Source organism: Drosophila mojavensis, unplaced genomic scaffold, assembly GCF_018153725.1.
Source record: "Drosophila mojavensis isolate 15081-1352.22 unplaced genomic scaffold, ASM1815372v1 contig_74, whole genome shotgun sequence".
NCBI lineage: Eukaryota > Metazoa > Arthropoda > Insecta > Diptera > Drosophilidae > Drosophila > Drosophila mojavensis.
The window spans coordinates 9,097,675-9,125,033 of record NW_025318899.1 but is presented as its reverse complement, the minus strand read 5'-3'; the positions used below and the strand labels follow the sequence as shown (position 1 = coordinate 9,125,033).

Genomic DNA, 27,359 nt, shown 5'->3' with positions numbered 1-27,359 from the left:
ATATATATTGTGTTGTTAAATCTGGTATTTTTCGGGGATTTTTGTTTGTGTGTGTTTGACACTAATTATCACTACGCCAGTAGAAGCCAAATAGTTTGATTTTGTTTCTAAGAATGCTTCTTCGTGTTCATTGCTCTTTCGATGAGACTAAACCGAGTTTATTATTGTAAATATAGTTATCTATATACATATATATAGATATATATACGTGTGTATGTATGTATATGCAAATTTATTTATTGCTAATAATACGCGAGAAACGAGCAAATAATCAACGAGAATAAATCAAATATATATGTATGTTTTCACTTTTCACTTTTCATTTTCATTTGTGTTCATGTGTATGTATGAGGCAAAGTTTTCGTCTTTGTTTTTCTTTCTTCTATTCTCATAAATAGTTTTTTGTGTGTGTGTTTTTTTTTTCGCTAAGCAAACATTTTGTCATAAGGCATAAATGCGGGTCCTCAGTGCACACCAGATGCTTAACGAACTTGAGTCTTTTCTTTGAATCTCTTGTTCAGAATCGCTCGTTGGTTATCAGTTTGAAGTAATCCGTTATCGGTTATCGACAATCATTTATCGGTAATTCAGCTACGAATTGGTATTTGTATTTAGCACACATTTCTTTTTCTTATCCTTTTCCTTTCCTTTTTAGGTACAACGTTTTCTCTTTCCACTTGAGTTTTCAGCTCTGCCACCCACCTCAATCAGCTGTGACCCTTACAATCTAATAGGCTTTCAGGTGTGTTTCTCCTTTGTTTCTTTGTTTACTTTTAGGCTACATCCTTCTCTCTAAATACTAATGCAGGTAGTTCGTTAACACGATCACCACAAATTTCTCACAAACAATTTGTGTTTGTATTTGTTGATGTTGTTGCTGGTTTTGTTGTTGTTGTTGTTGTTTTTGCTTTTGTTGGGACGCGGCTTGGCTTTAATACTTTGAATACTTAGATTAAAAAACGAACTAGTTAAATTTGGCCTAAACCTGAGCTCGGACATAGTCCGACTACAGTTGCACCTAAGTCACTAAGCTGGTATGGTCGTCTGCTCGTAGAAGTCGGGCTCGTCCTCGTCGGCCTTGACCTCGCTGCCATCCAACTAACGGAAACAGAAAGAGAGATAATATTCAATTATTTCAAATATTAGATTAGATTGGATTGTGCCATTTACCGCTTGTAATTCCTCGGGCTTATAGATCGAACCCAAGAGCTGTCGTATGGGCACCATCAGTATCAGGAAGAAGGGAAAAGCCAGCGAGAACTTGGATGACTTGACCGTCCACAGGACAACCAGGCAGAGCACCTGTATGGCCGTAAACATATTCATCTTCCAGGGTCGCACACGCTTCACATAGTTTGTGGGTGGATAATGCTTGACTGGCATGAAATACAGTCTTATGCTGGAATGCAAAAATTGAAAAAGTTCAGCAGAGTTCTCGAGGGCTTAAGTCAATCCATGCTAACCGTTCAAAGAGCTGCACGCCACTCATCGAGGCCACGCCCATATAGAGAAAGACGCCAAAGAGCACGGCCATGGGTATGAGTCGGAGCAGCGGCGCCATCAGCACCGACAGCCCGATCATGACACACACAAAGAAGCCGGACAAACGCTGCTCCTTGACGTCAATGATGCGCGGCGATTCACCGGGTGCGTGAGTCCTGAAGAGATGAGAAGAGGAAGAAGTTAAATAGTTAGTCATGCCCTGAACAGCAGCGAGATCAGGAAGAGGTGTACGCACCGAGACATCACTGTCACCGACGACACATGGGTCACGGATCGCACGGTGGCTGCACAATGCCAGGGCATGCCGAAGAGGCCGCAGAAGGTGTTCAGCAGGCAGAGCAGCACAATGTCCCAGTGCAGGCCAGAGCCCTTCTTGAGGCCACGATCGGGCTTGTCGACAATCAGCTCGGATATCTGGGACTCCATGAAGATCAGGATGTAGACCAGCAGAGCTGGCACCGCACAGGCAAACGGCACCCAGGTCTCGCACGGATTGAAGCCAATAAACCAGCCACGGCGCACCGGATCGCTGGGCGACAGACCCTCGGGCACCACCAGCTTCTCGGTGTAAACGGACGGCACCATATAGTCGACCAGCACGAACATGGCAATGGAAATGGGTACGCCGAAGTCGCCCAGCGCACGGCGGGCATTGCGGCCGAGGAAGTGCGAGTTGCGGAAGAGTTTCAGGTAGTAGGCAACCACAAAGGTCGCCAGAGTCAGTATGGTGCAGAAGAGCGCCGTGTTGGGCTGATTCGTGGGCATCTTGGGCAGCGCTGGAGGCGCCACTGTGGAGCTGGCGTTCACCAGAGACACGCTTATGTTAAAGTTGGTCTCATTGTGGTGCACCAGCGTCGGCGGCGGCAGATTGTAGTCGGGCAGCAGCGGGTTGAGCTTGTAGATGGACACCAGCTTCATCATAGTCTCCACAATGTAGATGAGCGTGATCAGCGCCGAGAAGATCTCCTGCGTGAACCGCGTCAGCAGCCGCACATAGACGCTGCCCTCGAAGGCGGACACGCACAGCGCTATGATGATCAGCCAGACGCCCACGTAGACGCGCACCGATAGAAAGTCAAAGTGGTACTCGTTGCAGAAGACAATCAGCGCCTCATCGAAGAGCAGCAGGGGTCCGGTGGTGCCAATGATGACGAGCGGCTGGCAGGAGAGACAGTGGAAGATGATGCCCACTAGGGAGCAGGCAATCAGCGTCTCCGGTATGCCGATCCAGTTGTCCGTCTTCGCCGAGGCCAGACCACCGAAGGTGATGGCCGTCGACAGGCAGGCGAAGTACATGAAGATGGTGGCCGCCAGAGTCTCCGTGTTGAGTCCGTCGAGTATGTCGCTCTTGTACATGGGCATGCGACGCTTCAGGTCGTTGCACAGGCCGCCCCACAGCCGATGCGTCTTGTCCAGGGGACTGGGGCGCTTCTTCTTGCCATCGTCGTCATCGTCGCCGTCGCCATCGCCGCCGGGGCCACCTGGCCCGGTGATGGCGCCCAGTGCCTGCTTCTCGAGCAGCGCCTTCTCCTCATCCCTGCCGATTTTGATCATCTCGCTGTCGCGCTTCACCTGCAGCGCCTTGATCTTGCGCGTGCGAATCCAGTCTTTCTTGGCCTTCAGCTCGTCGAAGGGCAGCAGATCGTGACGGTCCCAGTTGCCAGGCGGCAGCACAATGGAATCATCCAGGAACTCGTTGATGGCCGACAGCAGATCGCGGCGATCGTCCGCCTTATAGGCAATGGCATGGAAGTGCTCGTTGGCCATCAGCGTGGAGATGGAGCGACCCACCTCATGGTAGTCCAGATCGAAGTTGCGTGGCCCCAGCAGCACAAACATGAAGCGCACCGGCACGGGCACCTCCGTCAGAGTGGGCATAAGCACGCCCTCCGACAGACGCACAAAGGCAATTGTGGGCTGCTCCAGGAACTCCACGGCGCCCACCTGCGAGAGTATGCAGATCAGTTAAAACATTCACAGGTAGCTATTCACTGGAACTTACCAACACTGTCGTAGCCTCGGCTCCGGCGGGTATGCGCTTGAGGATGGTATCATTCTGCAGCTTCTTGAGATCCTCCTGCGAGGAGGAGTACATGTCGTCCTTCATGTCTATCTTGAGCTCGTTGCTGCGCTTGCTGCCGCCAATCTCGCTGGCCGGCATTATCTTGATCTTCTTGTCATCCGTGCTGCCCGAGAGGTTCTGTGTGGGCGAGCCGATTGACAGGGTATTAAAGTATTCCCGTTAAGCCGGACATTGGATGTTAACGCCTTAAACCGAATTTCACAACAAGCACAACATGCAGAACATAGAACAGGCGTGCACTTAAGGGTTAAAGGCTGAGTTAACGGTGCATTTTGAGGCTAAGTTTTTTATGTTTTTCTTTTGATATTCTTTTTTTTTTTTTTTTTTTTTTTGAGGTTAAGGACAAGCTAACTTACGAGTAAGTCGATAAACAAACACAACACAATTGAGAACTTGCCAATCGTGAAGTTGGAGAGCATTTAAAGTGGTACTAAGAGAGGGGGAGTAGCTACGTGGTGGGTGGTGGCTAGGTGGGCTAAAAAAGAAATGGCTCGATTTCTAAAGCACTGCAACAACACAGGGAATGAAACTGTGTAATATTTTTAAGAAATTCATACATAGTATACCCTTGCAGTTGATGGAATAGAAGCTAGAATAGATCTACATGTATGAAAGGCTTATGTGTATGAAATTATCGGAAGAACGATCAACAGCAAATACAGTTTATGAGATGAGGGATTACTGGATCTTTGACCCAGGTTTCTTGACTAACCCTTACCAAATCTAAATACCATTATTGGTATAGATATTTTTTGGAACATCTGTCCAACATAAAAAGTAAAGAGAGAGCATCTAAGAAACATCTATTCATAGCTAACTAAGCTAATATTCATATTATTCTTTGAAAGATCTCTTATAGTTTTAGGAATACGTGAAAGACAAGTGTGTATTAATAGAACCATCTTATGTATATGTTGTCTGGGCTTCTTGCATAATCCATTCGAATTATATATTCTTTAGTCGATACACATACATTCGGCCTACGACTATAATAACTGCCTAGCAGTAAAATGAGATTGGAAAAGCAATATCATATGGCAATAATACTCTAGCTAGTTTTCTATATTCCTAGATCTGCAAAAGTATTCAATCTGCGGCTTGCCGGCAGAATCTCTCTTATATGGATAACCAACTCAGTTCAGTTGCAGTTTCATTCCCTGATTTTTTAACGTTTTTTTTTTTTTTTTTGGGAAAGGGTTCTTTTGTTTTGTTTAAAATTGCTTGTCAAATAGGGCTTTAAAACTTATTACACCCAGATACGATGAGGTCGTCGAGTGTCGTCGATGGTCTATGGCGCCCAGATTGAGCATCGCCGATGGCGGCGCACTGGTGCTCACACAGATGCTGCGTCTCGTTTTGGCTGATCGTTGTAGGTATTGTTGTTGTAGTTGATGTAGCTGTTGTTGTTGTTGTAGCTGTTGTTGCTGTTGCAGCTGCTGAGTGGCCTCGGCGCCCATCCAAAGAAGCTTTTGGTGTGGTGCGCAAATGTGAGACAAATGTGTGTGTTCAGTGTTCATACACATATATATATATATATGGGTATATATATATGTATATAGGGTGAGTTATATATATATATAGTTGGGTATATACATATATATTTGGGCAAATGGGCAAAACAATAAGAGTCGCATTAAACGAAAGTAAAGAAGAGTTAAAAGAAACACAGGACAAAAGCAGCTTGATAAGTACGTCTCTTGACTATATAGATATATATCAGATATATACACATATATATATGTTTGTTACATTCTTATATATGTATATATGCTTATATACAGAGGTCGTTCATTACCGATTTGGGTAGAAGATGCTGTTGGTGTTGTAGTTGTTATTGTAGTAGTAGTAGTAGTAGTAGTTGTTGTTGTTGTTGTTGTTGTTGGTGTACGAGTATGGTTGATGTGAGAATGTAGCACAGTTATGGGCGCATTTATGCAGAAATAGACAAGAGCATAGTATGAACACGATCAAAATGATTAACAAATTTTGGAGAACACATCATATTTAAAGCCAATTTATAGCGATAACAGGACACGCACTGAATGTATGCAAGTTGTTATATGTAAGTGAGTTAGATAGTTCAATAGAGAGATTGCGATTGCGGATCTCCGTCTTACCTGCAGACTCGTATAGCTGTTGTATTTGCGCTTGGTGAAGGGCAGCACGCCCTGGTGCTCGTTCACGTGCCGATGGCGCAACAGCAACGAGCGCATGACCGATGGCTTGTCATTGATATTGATAAGATCATCGACCACCATCTGCACAGCAAAAACTCAGTTAAGTAGGGAATCGGGGAGAGAGAGAGATAGCGAGAGAGAGAGAGAGAGAGCGAAAGAGACTATGTGTAGCTTACCTGTTCGACCACACGATAGGCAACCGCTGGCAGATCCTTCTCGTTGAGGTCCAGCAGCACAACGCCCGTTTCCAGGCAGCGACGCAAATTGAGCAGCGAGTGGAATGAGAGAGAGGCAACATGCGGTTTGCCCCAGCGATCGGAGCCCTCCTCCACATCCTCCTCGTATTTGATCCAGCGCGCAGTCTCCTTCCACTCCCGATCCTCGCCCACGCCCGTGAGCTCATCCAGCTGCACAAAGATCTGAAAGGCAAATACCATTCTCAGTCTACGACTCTACCGAGAGCAACGCTGATCAATGCTCACCTCATGTGGACTGTGATCGACCTCGGGCTTCTTGTTTTGAAACGGTGAAATAGTTATTTGCGGCAATTCGCGCAGCTTGATGGATGAATGGTGAATCTTGTGGCGTCGCAGGGCGCGTGGATCATCCGAACGATGTGATCTCAGCTCATTGAGATCAGCTTCCTAGAGTGTAAAATAAAACAATGACTTTAGCAACATATTCAAGACAGCGCAAGGGATTTAAGCATAAGGACTTTCAGCTAGGGGCTGTCATCAACCTGTGTAGCCGGCGCTTGGGCATTTGTCTACATTGAGTTGGATGTGAATCCGAGCATGGGAAGCAGCAAGAAAAGCAATTATAACGAAACGTATTTGACTGGTTTAGTTTTCTTTTTTTGGTTAGGTTAACTAAAACCATAGTCAAGGTTAATCAAGAGGGGAATTATCTATTTGGGTTAAGGTTTAGGTCAACTAGCTAGAGTTACGGCTGGCCTACCTCCAATGCCGTGTCCTCAGGCTGCACAGAGATCCTACGCGCACCTGCATCACCGTTCTCCTCGATTGTCTTTTTGGGTTCCACGCTGTCCTGATGTGAGAATTTACGCTGTCTATAATACTGATGGCGGCTGTGGGAGATCAGAAAAGGACAGTTCAGAATTGGTTTGCATATTGATTGATTTCGCATTCTCTCAGACCTTTTTCTGCGTTTGCGTTCGTGCGATTGATCCGTGGGCTGTTCATCATAGCTCAGACTGGGCGGTGTGATGACAATTTTCTTTTTGGCATCACCGAACTGCACGTGCTTCTCATCGCCCGAGTTGTCCGAGTGATCGCCGTGTCCAGCGCGTTCCGAGACTAGTGGAAAGTCCTCGGGTATATCATCATAGTTTTGTGCATTACTCAATTGCTCCGTTTGGCTTTCGTATTCGGAATCTTCTTCAATATTTAAATCATTTGTGCGTGCTGCAAATGAATGCATGTTACAGGGTATCTGCTAGTCGAGGCAACTCCCTACTCTACTTACTGCTCTTTTTGCGCGAACCAATTGGCTGCTGACTGTTGTCCTGGAAAGTGCTCACATCGAACTTCTCTTTGCGTGCTTTTGCTCCGGCAAAGACTTTTTCCATTTCCGAGTCCAGCAGCACTTCGTCGGGATCTTCATTGCCGGACTGCAAGAGATAAGAGTGACATATTGTTGAATTGAAGCATGTGGGGAATTACATTCTCTACTCAATTGGCCGTTGTTTTCTCATCTCTGCTGGTCACGTTATGTGACTCAAGACAACAACAACAACAACAAACTTTTCAATTAAAAATCTATAAAAAATATTCAGTCATGTGACTGGCCATAATTGTTATTGTTGTTGTTGTTGTTGTCGCATGATGTCGTCGCCGTCATCATCTTCGTCTTGTCATGTGTAAATATAATTCTGTAAATATTGACCCAACTCTGCCTCTTGCCACATACACACACACACACACAGAGAGAGAGAAGACGAAGTCCGCGAATTCATCATAAAAACTTCTCTACGATCAGACAGTCAAAAGTACGTCAATATATCAATATCTAACTATCAATATATATATTTATATACCACATATCATATATCATACAATCGTAGAGTGGATCGTACCCTCTGTAAGCATATTTAATGGCGTTTATGTTAATTGTTTTTAATCGAACTCAATTGATTTTCATAGTGACGAATGCATTGATTGTGCCATTTCAAATTGCCTGCCATATATCATATGTTATTGTTGTTGTTGTTGCTTGATTAGTCAAATATTTACGCTATCTTGTTATATACGTATCAATCAGCCATGAAATAGCACCCAAGTCTAGCTGAAATCAGTGCGAAGGCTAAAGACATCAAACAGTCTGCAGAGCGAACTCTGCATAATTCAATTAAAACATTGATATATACATCTGTATCTACGTAGCTCAATTTGAGCTGAGAAAATTCATGAAATTGGATAGGAACATATATTATTAGGATCAGTTACATATGTGATCGAGCTATTCCGAGAATAATTCACTCGGTCTATTCAATTATTTAATGGATCTTCAGCTTATTATACTAGAAATTTTACAGTTCGAGCTCTGCTTGAGCCCAGCTGTATTTCATTCTCGCATTGATCGTAAAGTAACCCATTCATTCAAATATTTAAATGCCTATAGACAACTCGTCACACAAGCTCCATAAATTTAGCAAATTTTATAGACAGACAGAGACAGAGCGACTATCACTCAGAAAGCACAAAAACTGGTTAAGTAACACTCATCTCTCCCTCTCTCTCTTTCTCTCTCTCTCTCTGCTGCTCTCTCTCTCTCTCTACCTTTAAAAAGTAAGCAACAGTTAATAAAGTCTGTTGTCTTTAATAAACCACACAGTTTAATTTACATATCTCCCAATAATTCAATTCCTTTTGTATAGCTCGGCGCTTTATCTTTCTCTGGGCCCTCATCACAGCGCGCAGTTTATGCCTGACATATGTAAATTCATACATCACGAGCATATATAAAGCCAAGTTAAATTAGATTATGTGCGCCATTAGCTACCTGTGTGTCAGCGGCTTTAAAGCAAACGTTTTCCACCTGCTCACCTGGCACCTGGCACAGGACACGCAGCTTTAATGGTGTTTGCCTTCGACATTGCCATAGAAGTAAAAACAACATGAAATCCATCTTAGCCCTAAGCACACACGCGTGAAATGAAAATGACTAGGAAATTAACTTCCCTCTCCCTCTCTCACTCACTCTCTCTCTCTCTTTGTGTACTTGTCTCTTATTGTGCACCTGCCACAGCCACGCCCCTTTTGCATATAAGCATCACACTCATATAATATTTTATGCTAAATTTGCCTATGCGTTATGATAACGCTCAAGGTAGAACTGTCAATTGCGTCGCTGATAAGCCAGCGAAAGGGAAAACAATGGGCTAGCGGACAAAACAAAAGGAAAATAGAGGAAATGGGAGACAATGGGAAAACAAAACAACGAGCTTCAATTCAATTCAGTTAGCCTGCAAGTTTATAAATAGAAAATTTAATAACGCTGAGAGCATGCACGTGGGAATACCAAATGTGTGTCCTGTCTATCTAACTATCTCTATCTGTGTGTGTGTGCGTGTGCGTGTGTGTGTGTGTGCGATAAGTCAAAGCGTAACGCGCCCCGTTACGTTAATTAATCGATAACAGCGCGTGTGGGCAGTGGAGTAGAGGAGTAGGCGAGTAGGCGAGTAGGCGAGCTCTATATGCATATTATAATGATAGAGATGACAATAATGATAACAGCAATCATCATAATTATGATGATGGCGATGATGATGATATTGGTTCGTAATAATGTTGCGATGTGGCTGCCATTTGTGATTAGCAGCCAGACAGAACACGAAAAGTGTTTTGTCATACAGCCATTAGCCAAGGCCATCATTATGAGTTAACCACCAGCTACAACCTGAGCACCACCCACCGCCCATCGCCCACCGATAGCATTAGAGCGAGCGCGAGCGTACTTTAGCTAAACGAACTGTGCAACAATGTCAGCGTCGCTTATCAAAATAATCGATGGCGCTTTTTATTCCATTTTATTCGATTCGTTTTGTGTTTTTGTCTTCTTTGGTTTTGTTTTGGTTTTTGCCCACCTGCAACGCCCACACCAAAACAGGAAAAAAAGCACCGCAGCAACAACAACAACAAAAATGAGGCCCCAGCATTTGTCCCGGTATGCCGGCCCTCTTCCTCTCTACCAGCCACGCCCACCCAGCTGTCTGAGCTGTCAATTTTCGTTTGGCGCTGTTTGCTTTGCGTTTTGCTAAATTAATATGAAAATGCCGAAGTTGTTTCAGACGACAACGCAAATTGTCTAAATACAACAACAACAACAACAACAACAACAGCAGTAACAACAACGAGTACAATAAGAAAAAAAAACCACAACAATAAATTTTGCAGTAGCCCCAAAGCAGAGTCAACCACTTAGGCATCTATTTAAATTTAATTTCCCTTGCTGACTTTTTTTTTTTTTTTTTTTGAAATATTTTCAACTGAAAAATAAATCTAATCATATTTTGACAGTTCGTCAACAAATTGTGAAAAGATCACAGAATGCATAACAGAAAAATATTTGTCTTCAGACCTTGAAAAACAATTTATATTTAGGATAAAAATAATGTTATATAATGTGTGGGATATTTGCTCTATAATCTATGGCTAAATACGTCAAAGCCAAATAAACCAAGTTCACATTTAGGTGAGACTTTTGGACAGGTAACAGATGATCATAGATCATAGCTCGAGTTCCAATTAAGTAAACCCCTTAATAAGTAACTGTAAAATTTGTTAGCTTTACCCAAACTTATTTCCATTTAAATAAGCATCAATATATCCATTTCCATTATTCAATTTGCTTTCAATTTCCAAGTAAATAAAACTCTTTGAAAAGTTCCACCGAATTGGGCTGCACTGCGACTACAGTTCAGCTGAACCAGTTCACTTGAGCAACTCAGTTAACTAGAGAACTAAGCGCGACTAGAACTTGGCAAACTTTTCAATTTTTGCCCAACTAACAGCTTCAATTATCAATTGATTCATAAACTTTTCAACTGAACGCAGCAAAGTTACGAAAAATGTTTCAAATTGAATTTCGTATTATTTGTGTTGCCACTTAGGTGTGCAGCGAGGCGTAAGCGCACAGATACAGTTACAAATTGAGATTGAGATACATTCGAATCTACTCAAACTGAGGCACGCACCCGCATTTAGCTGCTCGTCTGCTTAAAAAGTTAGTCATGTGTGAGTGTGTCTATGTGTGTGTGTGTGTGTGTGGCATGTTGGTTGTTGAATGTTTCTGATGCGGTTTGACAACATTTAACTGTTAGCGGCTGCTCGGGGGAGCTCGGCGGTGCTGGAGCGGGGGACAGCACGTGACTTATAAGTCATAAGCAAGTTATGCGGTCGTTGGGCTAAGCAACTTTTTGGCCGGCATGTTGTTGCATGTTGTCAGCCAAATTGAATCAAATTGTGGCAAACAACTTGAACAGATTTGAGTGTTTGCAATTGTTGTTGCTGCTGCCACAAGTTTGTATAAGCAGCTGGGCTCCATAAGTTTTACAAGTCAAGTTTTAGCCGTTCGTGCTTAACTGTTCTCCGCAATAAAAAAAAAAACAAGTAAGAAAGCTCTAGTCGAGACTGCTCGACTACGAGATCCCCTGAACCCTTAGAGCAATAGATATTTCAATACTTTTTCGCGACTTTCAGCTTACACAAGAAACACGCACACACACACACACACGTACGTACGCACACACAGGTAAACATACACACACACGCATAAAGACACACATACACACACACACGCATACAGACACAAACGCATACACACACACACACACATACAAGCAACCACGCATAAACACGCATGGGCTGCAGTGTGCGCTTACTATGAGAACTTAATTGTTTAATAACTTTTTTTATGGACGTACGATCTTCATGAAACTTTTAGATTATGATTATAACATGAATATGCATGTAATTGCCAAAGCACAAGTCTCTAGTATTTGAAATACGCTTTTTACAAAAGTGAGGGTGAGGGGGTGAATTTAGAGGTGGGGGGTAAATTTTAACAAAAACCGAAATTGTATAAATTGCATATAAGCATACATTAAAAATTTGGAGACTCTAGCAATAAAGGTGTAGAAGATATAATTTTATAACTGGTTTTCGATAAGGTTTTTTATCGATAAAAAAAGATCGGGATGCGTTATCGATTTTTAATGATAAACTTGATATGCGCGCTGTAATTACGGACATTTTTAAAAAAATTTGAAGTCTCTAGCTCTTATATCTTCTGAAATCGACGCGTTCATACATACGGACAGACGGACAGACGGACAGACGGACAGACAGACGGACAGGGCCAAATCAACTCAGCTCGTCACCCTGATCAAGAATATATATACTTTGTGGGGTCTGCCACGCCTCCTTCTCCCTGTTACATACATTTCAACAAAACCATTATACCCTGATTTCCCATTGAAAATGGGTTCAGGGTATAAAAAGAAGTCGCCTTCGTCTCGAGTTTCGTGGCACTTTCCACGACATGTCCATGTCAGCGGCACATTGCCATTCCCAGACACTCAGTGTTGCCTCAGCCACTTTGACACACGCTGCCTAACACTCTCTGCCACTTACCCCTTGCCCCTCGCCCCACGCCACATCAGCTGAGTGCTCAAATTTTCCGCCTAAAATGGCCTGTTCTCTCGTAAAGGAATCGAATGAAAGTTAAAGCGAAAGTGCAGGATGCTCGGATACCCTATTGATTGTCGCATAGTGCAGGGAGTATTCGCAATTTTATTTTGAGTGATTGCAATTAATTATTACCCAATTACAGTAATTAGGTATTAATTACTACAAATTTAAAGATATTAATTGCCGAGTAATTATCAATAATTACTGAGTAATTTTAAAGAATTATAGAATAATTTTAAAGGAGCTGAAGAGTCACTAGCAAATAATTTCTTAAGAACTGTAAAGTAATTTAAAAAGAAGTATAGAGTAATTACAGAGTAATTAAATATTTATGCATGTATTAAATTTGCAAACGATGCAATCAACATTTATCATAAGAATGCCCTACAATAAATACTGCTAAGTTTATGAATATTACCAAATATTAACAGACTAATTACAGTACATTTGCAGAATGTGAACAGCCTCTCAACAGAATACTAACACAGTATATAGACTGTATTTCCAAAGTACCTACACTAAATTGCTTTACTTTGTATTTACATAGTATTGACAGTGGTTTCCCAGCCTTTACATATTATTTGCATCATATCTATATTTTAATATATAAATATTTTATTTAGCTTTAATTAGAACCAATAAAATATTTTGTATAACCTACTCCTCCAGCGTAATTGGAAATAAATTACAGAGCAATTACGTGAAAATACCCATAAAAATGGAATAAGCAGAGGGGTAATTGACTGTCAACAGAAATGACAACACTCCAAATCAAAGGCCAATGGTCCTTGTAGCCAAAAATTAATTACATATATTATATGTGGCACGCATTCTAATCGCATGACTTCGTGGGCTCGTAAACTCAAGACTCTCCCAGCCGTATGCTCTCCCCCCATAATTCTTATCAAGAGCAGCGAAAACAGGAAGCACAGCAAGAAATTTTCCAGGACATGAAACAAACTCGTTTAACTTTACATTTTGCGCTTGACTCGGAAAAATCACAGAAAACGTATTAAAAAATAATAATAAAAAGAATAAAGGAAACACAGGAAAGATAAGTAAAGTAAATAAAGAAAACAAAGAAATGTTGCGCATAATTTTCTTCGAATCTGAAGTTCCCTTTTGGGGGCGAAGCGTTTCGTGGATATTTTGTTTGCACAAATTAACGATGCTCCGTTTCGTTTGTATCTGTCCGTCAGCCTAACGCGCTGTGTGTGTGTATGTGTATACGTGTGTGTATGTGTATACGTGTGTGTGTGTGAGATTGTGCGTGTGTGTTAATTTGATGAGAATTTTCGCAGCGGAAATGCTCGCTGAAGGACAGGAAGGGCATGCGGCAGGCGTATAGCATAGCATAGTGTGTGTGTGTGTGAGTGTGTGCGGGGAGGGATGGCGACAGCGTGAGTGAGTGACAAGGGATAGGCGTAGCTGGGGCCGGACAGGCACGTGCAAAGGTTAAAGCGTTCATTGTGCTCTTAAAGGCGCTAAAACATAATGTAATTGAGCTGACAAAGCAACACACACACACACACACACACACATACACACCCACACACACACATAGATATATAGATGTAATTCTTACTGCTCTCGTAATAGCCAGAAAAGTGTTGCATACTTCAAGGTCAATCTGGCCTCTATCTGTGTGTGTGTGCATGTGTATGCATGCGTGTGTGTGATATGAGCGAATGATACTTAAATTGAAATTGGTTTTCACTTGGGTGGCTGCTGTGTGAATTATGCTGGCCCTGCGAATGTATTCAAAGTACCCGCACACACACACACACACACACACACACACACACGCACGCACACACAGATTTACAGTTACGACCGCAAAAGTGTGCAAAGATGAGCCATAAAAGATTCTGTGTCCATGGCCGCGCCCCGTCCGTTTTTTTGCGCCCATTTTTAGTATTACATGACTTTGCGCTGCGACTGCCCGAAACAGTAGGCAGCATATCCGACCATATATATGTATTTATGTGTCTGTGTGTGTGTGTGTGTATTAAATAGAAGCTAGCCAATTCGCTGGTTCACTTGTTGTGCCAAAATTCCAGCTAAAATATCAAACAATCTGTATGTGTATATGCATGTGTGTGTGTGTGTGATATTGTGTGTGTATCTGCGTGCGTGTGCTTGTGCACGCTTAGCTTCAATTTTATCATATATATTTTTCAAGGCTGTAAGAACTCTCCAGGTGTTTAGTATTTAGTGTTTCGCCTAAGTTTGTGACTTAATTATGCTCAGAGTTTAATCAAAACATGCAGCAGTTGTTTTTTATTATTTTACCTTCAATTATGAACTCGATGGCAGAGACAAAAGTTTGTCACATTTCGTTTGCAGCCAGCGCAATTTTCACAAGTTTTTCTGCTGCTGTTTGAGACTTTTTTTATTCGTTTTTCTTTTTTTCTTTTTCGTTGTTATGATTATTATAATTTTGTTAACAGTTGCTGCTTGGCTGCCTGTTGCACTTTGACCCGCGGAGCTGCTTAACAGTTCACTGCAGCAGCAACTAGCAAAAGATAGAGGACAAATACATATAAAGATACGCACGCACGTACGCACACACGCACACACGCACACAGAGGCACAGAGACAGCGCGTGGGGAAACGGAACAGCGCGCGCTCTCAAGCCTAAAAATGTTGTGGCGTCTGGGAAGGCTTCCCAGCAAATGTCGTGACTGGCGGCTGCTGGTGCCATGGCCAGCACTGCGATTGCTACACACATGTTACCTGCGCCGGCGCACGAGGGAGGCTCGCGCGTATAACTGTAGCATAGTTAACAGCTGCTGGCTGCGCTGCCGACGGCGCTGCAGCGCACACAGCTGTTCTCTCACGGCCGCTGCCCGTTGGCGTTGGCGTTGGCCCAAACGAGAGTTTTACAACCGTTGCTGACGTAAATCACAAATGCACTTTACGTTGCGCCCCAAAAAACAAGACAAAAACAACGCAACAGCCAAAGAGCTTTGCCTGAAAGCTCTGCGGGCAGCGCAGTCAGTAGCTGCAGTAGCAGGCAAAAGCCACACACACACGCACACATATACAATGTGAACAAGTGCCAAAAGCTCAAATAAGCTAAAGGTGAACACGACTGCCAGAGAGAGAGCGAGAGAGGAAGATACAGAGAGAGAGAGAGAGCGCGCAAGCAGCGAAAACGAGCCTTCCACACGGTCAAGGTCAGCTGCTTTGGCGGGCGTGTGTCGCCTGTGCATGGGGTGGCATTCGACAAAAGCTTAGCTGGAAAAGCTTCCGCTTTTACCCTAAAAATATTCAAATTATGAACTCTTCACTGCACAAGGACCTAGCCAGACTTGTGCAATCTTAAGGAAAAACAAACAAAGTCTATATATAGAAAACATTTAATTAAACGAAAATATATATTTATAGATGCAAGGCAAGCTGATGATAGAAAACCCTCAGCTCTATGGGCGAGCTTTTTGGCTTTGATATGCAAAATATAGATATTATTATTATAGATGTGCAGAAATTCATGCAGAAAAACGTTTTGGGTTGAGTTTACGTAAATTTGATATGCTTGAATCTTATATTGGCAAAAAGGGTTCAAGGAGGGTCAAATATTTGTATATATATTTCGCTACTACAAATATGTGATATACTCGAGTCTACTCTTATACGAATTTATTAAGAATTCACAATGATATATCAACTTTAGCTTCTTCAAACTTTTCTTTTCTTTTACTTCTTCAATTGCTTCTTAACCAGTGTGCACGTGTTTGCAGTTGAGCTGGCTTGTCATGTGCGTGCTTAGAACTTTGAAGGCAATTACGAGTGATAAGGGCTAAGCTCAACGCACTCGCTCATAGAGAGAGAGAGAGAGAGAGAGAGAGAGAGAGAGAGAGAGAGAGAGAGAGAGAGAGAGAGAGGGAGAGAGAGGCAGAGCGCGAGGCACAAACTAACGGATAATTGAAACGTTAAGGGCCCAAATCATTGCCTACTTACGGGTAACAGCAGGTGGTTAGCTTGGTGTAGGCTAGGCGTTAGCTGCCTTGGCAATTAAGTTAATAGCCAGTGTAAATGTGGCTTTCAGTTCAGGTGTCAACGATTTCATTACGAGCACTTGCTGGTCAATGCCAATGCCAGCAATTGTTATTGCTGCAACTGTTTGCTGCCTTTATTATTATTGCAGTTGCACTTGGCAGCCTTGACCACGAATATTGATTTCCTGTTCTTGACTGTGCTATTCAGAGAAAGTGTGTCTGTATGTGTGTGAGTGAATGTGTGTGTGTGAGTGCCTGTCCGCCCGCTCGTTTTGAATGTCTAACTAGTTTCCGGAGAAGTTGCCCCCTACCTCTTTGTGCTCTCTCTCTCTCTCTCTCTGTCTTTCACTTGCTGTCTCTCTCTCTTAACTGCTCCCAGACGCACAATTAAAAATGCGTTTTTGTTGCTGTTTTGTGTTTGCCTACGCTTTGTGCTCAGTTTTCGTTTATGTAGTCGTTGCTGTTGCAGTTGCTGTTGCTGTTGTTGTTGTTGTTGTTGATATCCATTTGGCTTTGGCCTTAAAGCCGCCCTCGGCGCTGTGAACGCCACGCGGCGTATACGTAACGTGCTCAGAGTTTTGTCCGCTCTAGTTTAATAGGCAGGCACATCCAAGTGAACGTCGAATGAATGAATGAGTACGTGATTATGCGAACTCTCTTCCTCCCTCTCACTCGCTCACTTGCTCACTCGTTCACTCGCTCTAGCCTGGTCTAGGGCATTGGAGTGACAACTGTAAATCGAGATTCAAGATCCGAATCCAAATCGACACAATAAAAAGTGAAACTGGTTTCCAAATTGTGTCACTGACTGGCTGGCGGGCATGCCAGGGCACAAATACAACAACAACAACCACTACGACAACCAAAACAAGTGCGGAAATCTACACAGCGAAAGCAACAACAATTGGCAACAACAGCTACTAAATCAATAACAATTACTTGACATTAGCCGCGCGTACACACAAAATAAAAACACCAAAAAAATACAATAATAAAAAATACATAACAAAAAAGACCGCAACGAATTAATAACATAAAAAACATTTGATAAATATTTTGCACACTCAAAATTCAACACATTTTTTAAACAATTTTGCAATGAATTTTTTACTCATGTGTGGAAAACTACTGGGCAAACATTAAGTCGAGATTATAAGCAACTAACTGTATATATGTATATACATATATATATATATATATAAGTTCAACTGAAGCATTAGGAAGCAATTTCCAAGTCTGATGACAACATTTGACAAATCGATTTTAGTTGACTTTATTTTTCATGTTTTTTATAGAATTTTTAGCGAAATACGAGTTCTGTATGAACTCAACTCGGGCTAATTAATTAATTGAGCGAGCGAAAGTTGACTTCATAAATATGCTAATTACTAATTGCGAATTGTTCATTACACTTTTCTCAATGATCAAAGGAAGTTTCATAATAGTTTATGATAGTTATTAAATGAATTTAAAGGATATCCGATATGAAGTTAATTAAGCGTATATAGGTTTTATGCTGTTTACTGTTTTTTTATCCGTCAGCAATACTTGGCTAATTAAACTTAAGAATTGAAATTTGAAATTCGTTTGCTCAGCTGTCTTAGAACTTTTGCATAAGCTCACTGAGGTCGTGCCAAATCGGTATTTACTCATCTTTTACTACATAAGCAACATTTTAAATGGCCAAAAGAACGGCATTTTGAAATAAAAATATATGTATCATATATAATACAATATAAATAATATATGTATGTATATATATCTGTAACTTTTTAGCATTACAACTATATTAGTGTTAACCTGCTCTATAGGTTATTCACTTTTACTTTTAAATTTACTTGCAAATGAATTTATACCATTTAAATAAACTATATCTACTTCAGCATGAGAGCTGATATTACAAAATATTGCTGTTTGCTCCTTATTTAAAATTTACCTGTTTTTTTTTTTTTTTTTTTTTTTTATTATGACGGAGTATTAAGCAGTCAATTCTGACCGACTGCAAGGCTCGAACATGTTCTAAAACCAGTTTTAACCCGATGACTAAATCTTTAAATTCAACGGCTTTAAAAACAAACAGCTAAATTTGTTTAATAAGATTATCTGCTTCATCAAAATATGTCAAATTACAAATATCCCCATTCATTTTATACTTGTTCGCTCTAATCAAGAAACGGCGTAAAATTTCATAAATTAAAATATTTTTAATCGCATTTCATTACGTAAGATAAAACACCTTGAAATTTCTCTAACATTCCCCTCGCCTCTTTTGGGTTGGCCAATCCATTATTAGGTAATTAAATAAAACACCTCAATTAATTGCTAGGGTCTTACCTTTTTCTTGGTATTAAAGCCCAAAAAGGACAATTTGCGAACATTGTTCTCGCGGCCGCTGGCCGAACTGAAGCTCATTTTGGCGTCGTTTTCCCCTCGAGGGTCCCTTCAAGTAGAGCAACTCCTTGGGTCTGGGTCCAGCTGGTATCTACTCCCGGTTTATTTGATGATTTGCAGATGCCTGTACCAGCGCACTTGCATTGAGCTGTGGTTGAATTGGCGCTTCCACTGCGGCAGCTCGGAGAAGAATCTCGGCATTCGGTGTGACGGTGTGACGGTGCGACGGTGGGCGTGGGCTGGGCTGCAAGTGTGAAGAGAGTGGAAGAGAATGCACTTAGTACGCAATTAAATTAAGAAACGAGAAAGTTGCCACTCGCACGGCTGCAATTCAATTGAAGCCAACACAAACACTCAGAGACAAACACAATATCAACAGCAATAAACTTGCGTTCCGCGACTCAATTGAACTCAAATGCTGCAAGCACGCACAACTTGGGGGCATGAACTCGCCCAGCGCGGGAGTGGGCTACTGAAGCACGCGACTCGACAGTCACTTGATCAATTTGCGAGGGCTGCGCACTGTGCTGGGCTGTCGGCTGTCCATTGATCGCCAGCTGAGGGCGTCATTAAACGATTCCATTTTCAGCACAGTTGTTCATTTCTTTACACAAATATTTATAAATATATATTTTCTATATATTTCAGTATACACACACACACACACACACACATTTCTCTTTTATTAAGTTCAATAATTAGGCAAGTCTGGACAAGTGCGCGTCTGAGTCACATTCAGGCAAATGAACAACTGACGAGCAGCTGGCAAAAACACAAATTTCACCAAAATATACACAGTATATATACATATATATATATCGAATATGTATATAGCTCAATAAAATGTGAGCTGCGTGTTGGCGACTCCTTGAACAACAAGAACTCGAGCGGGCACCTTTTTTTTTTTTGCTGAACGTCCACACAAATTGAATTAGGGCAAGCGCACGGATAGCTCCAAATGTATCTATAGGATACCCGCGTAGGCGAGATACGCGAGGCGCGCGTCGAGATACGCGAGGTGCGCTCAATGACAAACGAAAGCCGTGTGTACCTGTTGCGGTTGCGTTGGCGCTGATTTATGCGGCGCCCAGAACATTGACTAACGAAACGAAATGCGGCCCGAACCGAAACCCGAGCACATACCGAGCTGGGGTGTTAATAGGTATCTACAAGTGTGTCCATGCATGTGTGTGTGTGTGTGTGTGTGTGTGTGTGTGTGTGTGTGCTAATGTTAGTAGACAGTCCAACCTGAGTCTCGTGCTTAGTTAGGGCCTAGGTCTAGAGCCCAACTAACAGAGCTATAGCTATTCCAAGCGATTTATTTTCCTTTTGGCCAAATTCACACAAATCGCTTTGCGGGTTATGCAACAGAAATGTGACCAAGCGATTGTTTGTCTAACTTTGATAAAAATTGATGAGACTGCGTGCGTGTGTGTGTGTGTGTATGTGTGCTAGTCTGTGTTTGTCTAAAGTTGGCCCTGGATTAAACTTGAGCTATTGAACAGACACCTACGCACACACACACCCACACACACACACACACAAAAAAAACAGGCGCAACTCGTGGTGTTTGCTAACCTTGACAGTGCTGGGGAAATGCATTACTTATTAACTTGATTTGACAGTAGTTATTAACTAAAGAGGACACGCTTGATAGATTGCGCAAATAGAGCAAAGCGCCAAAGCATTATCTATGCGCTCGTGTGTAGACTACGTGTCTTCCACACCCAAAGAAAATCGACATTTGTTGTCTTGGCAAAAGTTTCTTGAAAAAGGTCTTAACTGGAATGGGAAATGACTTATTCGATTGCATGGCTTATAGAGCTGTGTTTATTTGCATTAAAAGCTGCACAAATAATACGGTAAATTATGCATATACAGTGTGTTTTCCACTCTATAAGATAGTATTCCTTTCCAATGAAGTAACTCATATATTTATCTATCTAGAAAATATATTCTCATGTTTGCAAATCATGCCGTAGCTTTTAGTATCACAATCTATAGTAGTTCAGTCCTTAAACTCACTATGCCTCATATATCGCATATATCGCATAATCGCATCGCAAGTTCTTATGCAGCAAAAATTCGGTTCGATCGCCAGCTCAGTCCAGTTTACTCCAAAATTTTATATAATAAGCCGATCTTGCCATATCCCAAATGCATGATATATAAATATTGTATTTTTCCTATATACAGCTCAATTAACATTATACTTTATTTCATTATTAACATTATAAACTGTCGAAAGAAATGAAAAGATCCCCTTCGATAAACAAACATTGCAAGTGATCTTCAAAAGTGATTTCAGCAATATTTTATATGGCATAAATAAGAGCTCTCTTCAGTCATATCAAGCTCTATATATTTTCCTTTCGCCAATGAGCTACTAAAATACTCTGCAATCCATCAATCCCCGCAGGCAGACAGACAGTTTAAAGTGGTTTATTTATAAATTTGCTCAATTCGATCAAATTGATCGCGTGACTCCTGCGATTCATTGGTCTACAAATTTACACGTTTTATGGGCGGCCAGAGCTACATGTTATCAAAAAACAAAAGAAAATAAAGAATTAGACAGGCGCAGCGGACGGGCCATAAAGCAAAGGTGTTATAATTTAAGCCCAAAGCAAATAAACAATCGGCGATCAGGAAACAGGAGTGCCAAGGGAAATAGCCCAAAATTAACGTGGTGATCAATTTTATGGGTTCATTAGCGAAACGTCGCAAACGATCGATCGATCGTCCGCTCAAGGGTCGGACTTAACTTTGATTTAAATTATTGTTTGTATATGAATTGCGTGGGCTTTCAGCGTGCGCTCCCTTATCATGGCGGTACAGTGGACATCCATCAGCAGCGACTATCGCAGATCGCCTTATCGATGCGCTTTGATATGGCTACAAATGATTTAAACAATTGACAGTAATGAATGGCATTTATAACTATCGTAAATTAACCGAATAATTGTCTCTTGTCCAATGTTTCGTAGTAGCCAAAACTCATATGCAACAGTAATTGAAGCAAGTGGCAGGAATAGACTATGCCGGACTAGCAGATATCCTGTGAACAGAAGAAGAACTGTTACCTAAATGAAAGATATATATATTCCAGCTAACAATTTCTATTTTATAGATCCCCAGTATTTGGGAATTATTTTTTTAATTTTTCTCATGTGTATTTCATTCTCCTTTTAGTTTCCTAACTATCCATTATTGAGTTTCTAAATCATCAGATCAAACTGAACATAGTTCGTTCCTTTCCCAACAATCCTTTCGCTGAGTGCCTTACGAACATCAAATTTCTTGATCTTTAGTCCTCGACTCTCATCCACTGTATGACAGATAGACAACTGACTAAGAAAGCTATTTAACTCTCGAGTCAGATAAATAGACTCCGATTAGAATAAACTCCAACGCCATATTACCCAATCCAGCCCAAACAACGATACACCCAATTGAATCTGATTTCAAGTTCTCACAAGGGTAAACTTGAAGTGCTCAACTTATTTGATAATACTGAATAATACTGAATAATAACATGGTTATTGTACCAATTATGGACTTATCAGTTGGCACTCCCTGTCAGTCTGTGAAATAGAGAAAGGGACAGATACACAGCGCAGACATAGTGAGAGAGGGAAGTAATGGAATATCTCCAAATGTTTCAATATCACGTGCACTTGGCCCTTATCTGTAGCAACAAAACAGAAGAAGAAGAAGAAACGGGAAAAAACAATAAACAAACTCCAGTTACAGCCAGTTCCTAAAAAAAAATACCATTTCAAAAACAGCTGCCAATTGGAACTGAAATTGCAGTTGCAGTTGGAGTTGCAGTCCGCTGATCATGACCGAGTCGCGATGATAGAAGAACCGGTTTAAATACTGCAACAGTTCAACAGCTGCAACTGCCACAGCCAGAGCCACTGACATTGCCACTGACATTGAACTTGAGTTAAGTTTAAAGCTAAACAGAAAGGGGGTTGCACCGCCACTGCCACTGGAGCGTGCTTCCTGTTACGCGCACCTACACGAGAATCGTAATAAAAATTCACGACACGCGTAAAAATGTCAAATTCGAGAACTTGAATTACAATATACTCGAGCAATTGGGGCATTAGAGTCGACGCCGGTCAATTATACAGACTGAAGTGGGTCCCATATATATTGCTATATATTGGCATAAATAACAAAAATAATAACGAAATAATAGTAATAAGAGTCAATAATTTGAAAGTTATTGTCCCACTGAGTAGAGCACTAAATCTTCTTCGCCTCCAAATTTTGATTAGACGATATTTGATTTGCAGCTGGGCGAGAAAAAGTATAAATAAAACAATAAAAACGATTCCCGTTGCTTTCCGCCAGACAGCGCTGCATATCAGATAGAATAGCGCCAACAAAAAAGTTATATATATAGGGAGTGGGTCGTTGCTGCGAGGGTTTTTATATAAGTAGGGCGTCATTGATGAGAATGAAAGAAAATAAATGGATTTCGATATATTAGAAATAATTAATCTATAATATAAAAGGCAGTAATTGTCAATGAATAGAGTATAATTGTAAAGTAATTATAATAGATAGATATCTATTTTTTTAACGTATGCATATGATGTTAATCAATTAGCTAATCAAGAGAGATAAATAGCAGTCAATATATCAATATCTGTCAATTCAAACTTCATACATTAACTATTTCATTTATCAATAAGTCACATTTCTTGAACGACCCTCGCACTTCCACAGTTCTAGGTGAATATGTTATGCAATCGAATTCTATTTCATAGTTGTTGCTGCTGCTGTTGTTGCTGTTGTTGTTGTTGTTGCTGTTGACCTAGCCAGTCGCAGTTGAAAGTAGTTTCCATTTCCACTTGACTGGCAACCACTTGGCACTCCAGCAAACTTGTTGGACTTGATGAAGGATTTATGGACGGACACACACACACACATTTACACTTACAATCATGCACACACTATGCTAAGCTGTGTGGTTAAAGGTTCAGAGCACTTCAACTACACTAACTGTACTCGAACCAATCAAATAAATAAAGCATAAAAAATTTATATTTATTTAAAGAACAAACTCTACGCTTCGGCGATTCGCACATATATGAATGCTCGAAATGAAAAAGCAATTGCGATTCGATAACCCAATAACAAATACAACCTACAACAACAACAACAATTGGAGAACAGAGAACTCTAATTGGAGACCAAGTTAATGACCAACTGATAGAAGGGACGGACGATCGACTCGACTCGGCCGGTCTTCCGACTAGCTGACTAACTGGCAAAAGTCAATTTGTAGGCGTAATCAATACTCGGACGAAATATTTTTACTGCTTCTTCTTTTGCTTAGATAAGCAATTCTGTTCGCTTCTGATCTGACCGAAGCAACTATAAACAGTCAGTATATATATGTATATATATATTTGGGTATATCTAGCATTAAATAAAATGATGACTCTACTTCTTGTGTTATGAATAACAATTTCAGGAAATAATTTCTACAATGTTTAATATACAAATGGGATTCCGTTTTCTAGGGGTTTTAATATCGAAAGACCATCAGAGGATGTATGCCAGTGCAATGAACCAAATGACTAATTGTTTGCGCAATAAAAATGATTGTTGTTCTCCAGTTTTGATTGCAAAACAATGGAAAGCTGAGGAAATGACAGATGATATCAAATTATCTAAAAGGTAAATTCTGTATCGGGTTTCGATTTCGGTTTCTCCTTAAAGCAATTGTTATTTCAGCAAAGATATACAATATATATGTATGTTTGCATATGATATGACTAGAAAGTTCTAGAGTGAGTGAGTGGTTTATTTATAATCAATTGTTTGCAATAGAAAGTAAAAATAACCACTTTATACACACTCATGTGCACTAGGTATTAAGTTACGTATGCTTAGCAGAAGTTTGTGCCACCCACAAGAGTCGTTGCCCTGGTATAAAGAGGCACTCTCATTTGTTGTAACATACTCGCACATACTTTAAATTGCAGCCGTTGCAAATTCCGTGAACCGTGCACAGGAACAATAAATACTAGTCTGAAAAAACAAAACATGAGCTCCCTCCCCACTAGTTGTGTAAACAAAACTGCAAAGCCAACAACAACAACGAAAACAACGACAACAACAACGGGGCCACAACAACAATAACAACAATCAACTTTAGGCGTCATGATACTTTTTGGTTAAATATCAGGAAAGAACAAAAAACACTATGCACAAGTCAAGATAAACAAATTCTCGTTACCATTGTTGTAACGTGCGAGCGGCACAAAAGGAGCGAACGAGACAGAGCGAAAGAGAGAGAGTGTGTGTGTGTAAAGGGTGTGTGGGTTAAGGCAGCCAAATTATTGAGCCATTACTCACACGCCGCGAGCAAGGGAGAGCAAGCGAGCTGGTGTCTGTGCGATAGAGGGAGACAGCACGCTAAGAAAGGGCTCGCTATGCCCAACTACATGCACACAAAACATATACAAAGAATTTGCATACCGCGCTAAACGCAAACAACAACACGAAGAAGACGAAGAAGAAGAGCGCTGCACGTCGCGAAATTCACGTGCAGAGCTTAAAACGCTGCAAAACTTTAACGGTGTTGATAAGGTGACGGCGGCGTCGCTGTCGCCGTTGGTGTCGCCGCAGCATAAAAGCGGTATTGTTGTTGCTATTATTACAGTATTTTGCATAGAGCAGCAGCAACAGCAGCAGTCGAGCTTAGCCTAGCACAACAGTGCGAGCGAGAGCGAGCATCAGGGATGGCAGAAGCGTGAGCAGGAATAAAGAGAAAAACGTTAACTATGTGTACTTTTTGCTTTGAACAGTAGAACATAAAAAAAAAAGAAAAATATGAAGGAAAAAAAATCACAAAACACACAAAAACAAAAACGAAATGAAAAGAAATGTAAGAAATGAATGGTGAATGGGCCTAACTATGCAGAACCAGTTTCAAAAAGATAGAATCAAAGAGTCAGAGTAACAGAAACACAAAACACAGAAAGAGCGAGAGAGAGAGGGAGCGAACGAAAGAGTAAATGAGTAACAAAGGCAGAAGCTCTGTGTGTGAGTGTGTGTGCGTGTGTTGAGTAATCACTTGCTGCATTTTCGAGCTTGACATTTTTTTTATGATTGCTTGTCTAATGCCAAAAATATTTGAAGATGATTAGTTTTTCATGTACATGTATAATTAGTTGATTATCAAGCATTTGAATAAGAGAGCAGACGCATTCGATTTGGCAGCAGATCGAGATCTGGGCACTGGCTAAAACTGTATTTTCGTTATGTATAACAGCACTAACTACAATGGGCAAATTGCTTGTCTGCCGTTGACACTTATTTTCGGAATTGTACTTGAGGGTAAAAAAAAAAAACAATAACAAAACAAAACACAAAAAAACAATAATCAGTTCATATCAGCGTCATAGCTAGCCACAAGTTGAAAAACAAAATATTCGAAAATTTCAAAAATTGGCACAGAAATAGCAGCCATCCAGAGCAACAACAACAAGAACAACACACAACCATAACCACAGACAGAGACGGCGACTCGTAAATGAATATAATAATAATTGACACGTACTTTAAGAGCTCTTTTACCCACGACTTTCGATGATGGCTGTAGCCAATTTGGTCTTTTATTTTCTTGTTTTTGTTTTTGTTTCAGTTTCTTCTTTTTCTTTTCGTTTTACCAGCTGCTCCTCACTTGTGGTGTTGCGGTGTCGCGGTGTCTCGAAAATTTTCCACTGTGCCCGACACAACTTCATTGACCGATCATCTGTGCGAAGGGCCGTCGGGGGGTCGGGGCGAATGTCACAATAAACAAATCACTTTTTGTACAAATTACTGCGGCGGCGGCAGCGGCTGCGTCACATGTATGCGAATTATACAAAATACAGTTCGAAAGAAACGCGTCGATGGAACAAAAGTGCGACGATCGAAGATGTTGGCAAAGGGAACGGGAACGGCAACGGGAACGCTCGAAGAAAGACGACCGGCCGACCACAGAGACACAGAAAATGGCAGAGCAGCAACAAATAAAAACACCAATAGTAGCAACAACAACACACAATGTTTATGACGTATATATGTACATATATCGTTGCGTATATCTTTTACAAATTCATTTTATATATTTCTTAATGTTTCTTCGTAATACTTTATAGAACTTTGATAGCGGCAACGCACGCGGCGCGGCGTCTCGACAAACTTGAACTTGGCGAACGGTTAGCGGTTGTTTTTTTCTTTTTCTTTGGACTCGATCGTCTCCGTCTTTCCGGTCGCACGTTTCTGAGCGTAATGATTTACTGTTCCTGCGGCAGCACGTTTTTAAACACGGAGAGCAATCGAGCCGAACAGCAGCAGCAGCAGAAATATCGACAGAAACCAACAACAACAACAACAACATGTTTTGGAATAGAGTGAGAGCGGTTTTTATGTGAAACTCATAAGCGTCGACATAAATGTACCCTGTATGTTGTTTCAGAGTGGA

General features: G+C 41.2%; 1 protein-coding gene across 11 annotated transcripts; it reads right to left on the bottom strand.

The window, feature by feature from the left end:
* Positions 1–436: 436 nt before the first annotated feature.
* On the bottom strand, positions 437–27,171 carry LOC6581898 (anion exchange protein 3). 11 transcript variants are annotated; one of them, XM_044010015.1, is made up of 16 exons: positions 26,451–27,171; positions 18,809–19,109; positions 7,249–7,393; positions 6,920–7,187; positions 6,721–6,850; positions 6,503–6,529; positions 6,246–6,407; positions 5,940–6,182; positions 5,704–5,844; positions 5,382–5,399; positions 4,837–5,052; positions 3,506–3,703; positions 1,739–3,447; positions 1,464–1,658; positions 1,171–1,399; positions 437–1,098 (listed from the first exon to the last, which is right to left on the bottom strand). In XM_044010015.1, the coding sequence occupies exons 2-16, from the start codon at positions 18,884–18,886 to the stop codon at positions 1,027–1,029; spliced, it is 3,831 nt and encodes a 1,276-aa protein (XP_043865950.1). In that variant the 5' UTR covers positions 18,887–19,109; positions 26,451–27,171; the 3' UTR covers positions 437–1,026. The 11 variants fall into 11 exon arrangements, with proteins under 11 accessions (XP_043865950.1, XP_043865955.1, XP_043865951.1 ...); XM_044010020.1 differs by lacking the exon at positions 4,837–5,052; XM_044010016.1 differs by lacking the exon at positions 5,382–5,399.
* Between the last annotated feature and the right edge of the window lie 188 nt (positions 27,172–27,359).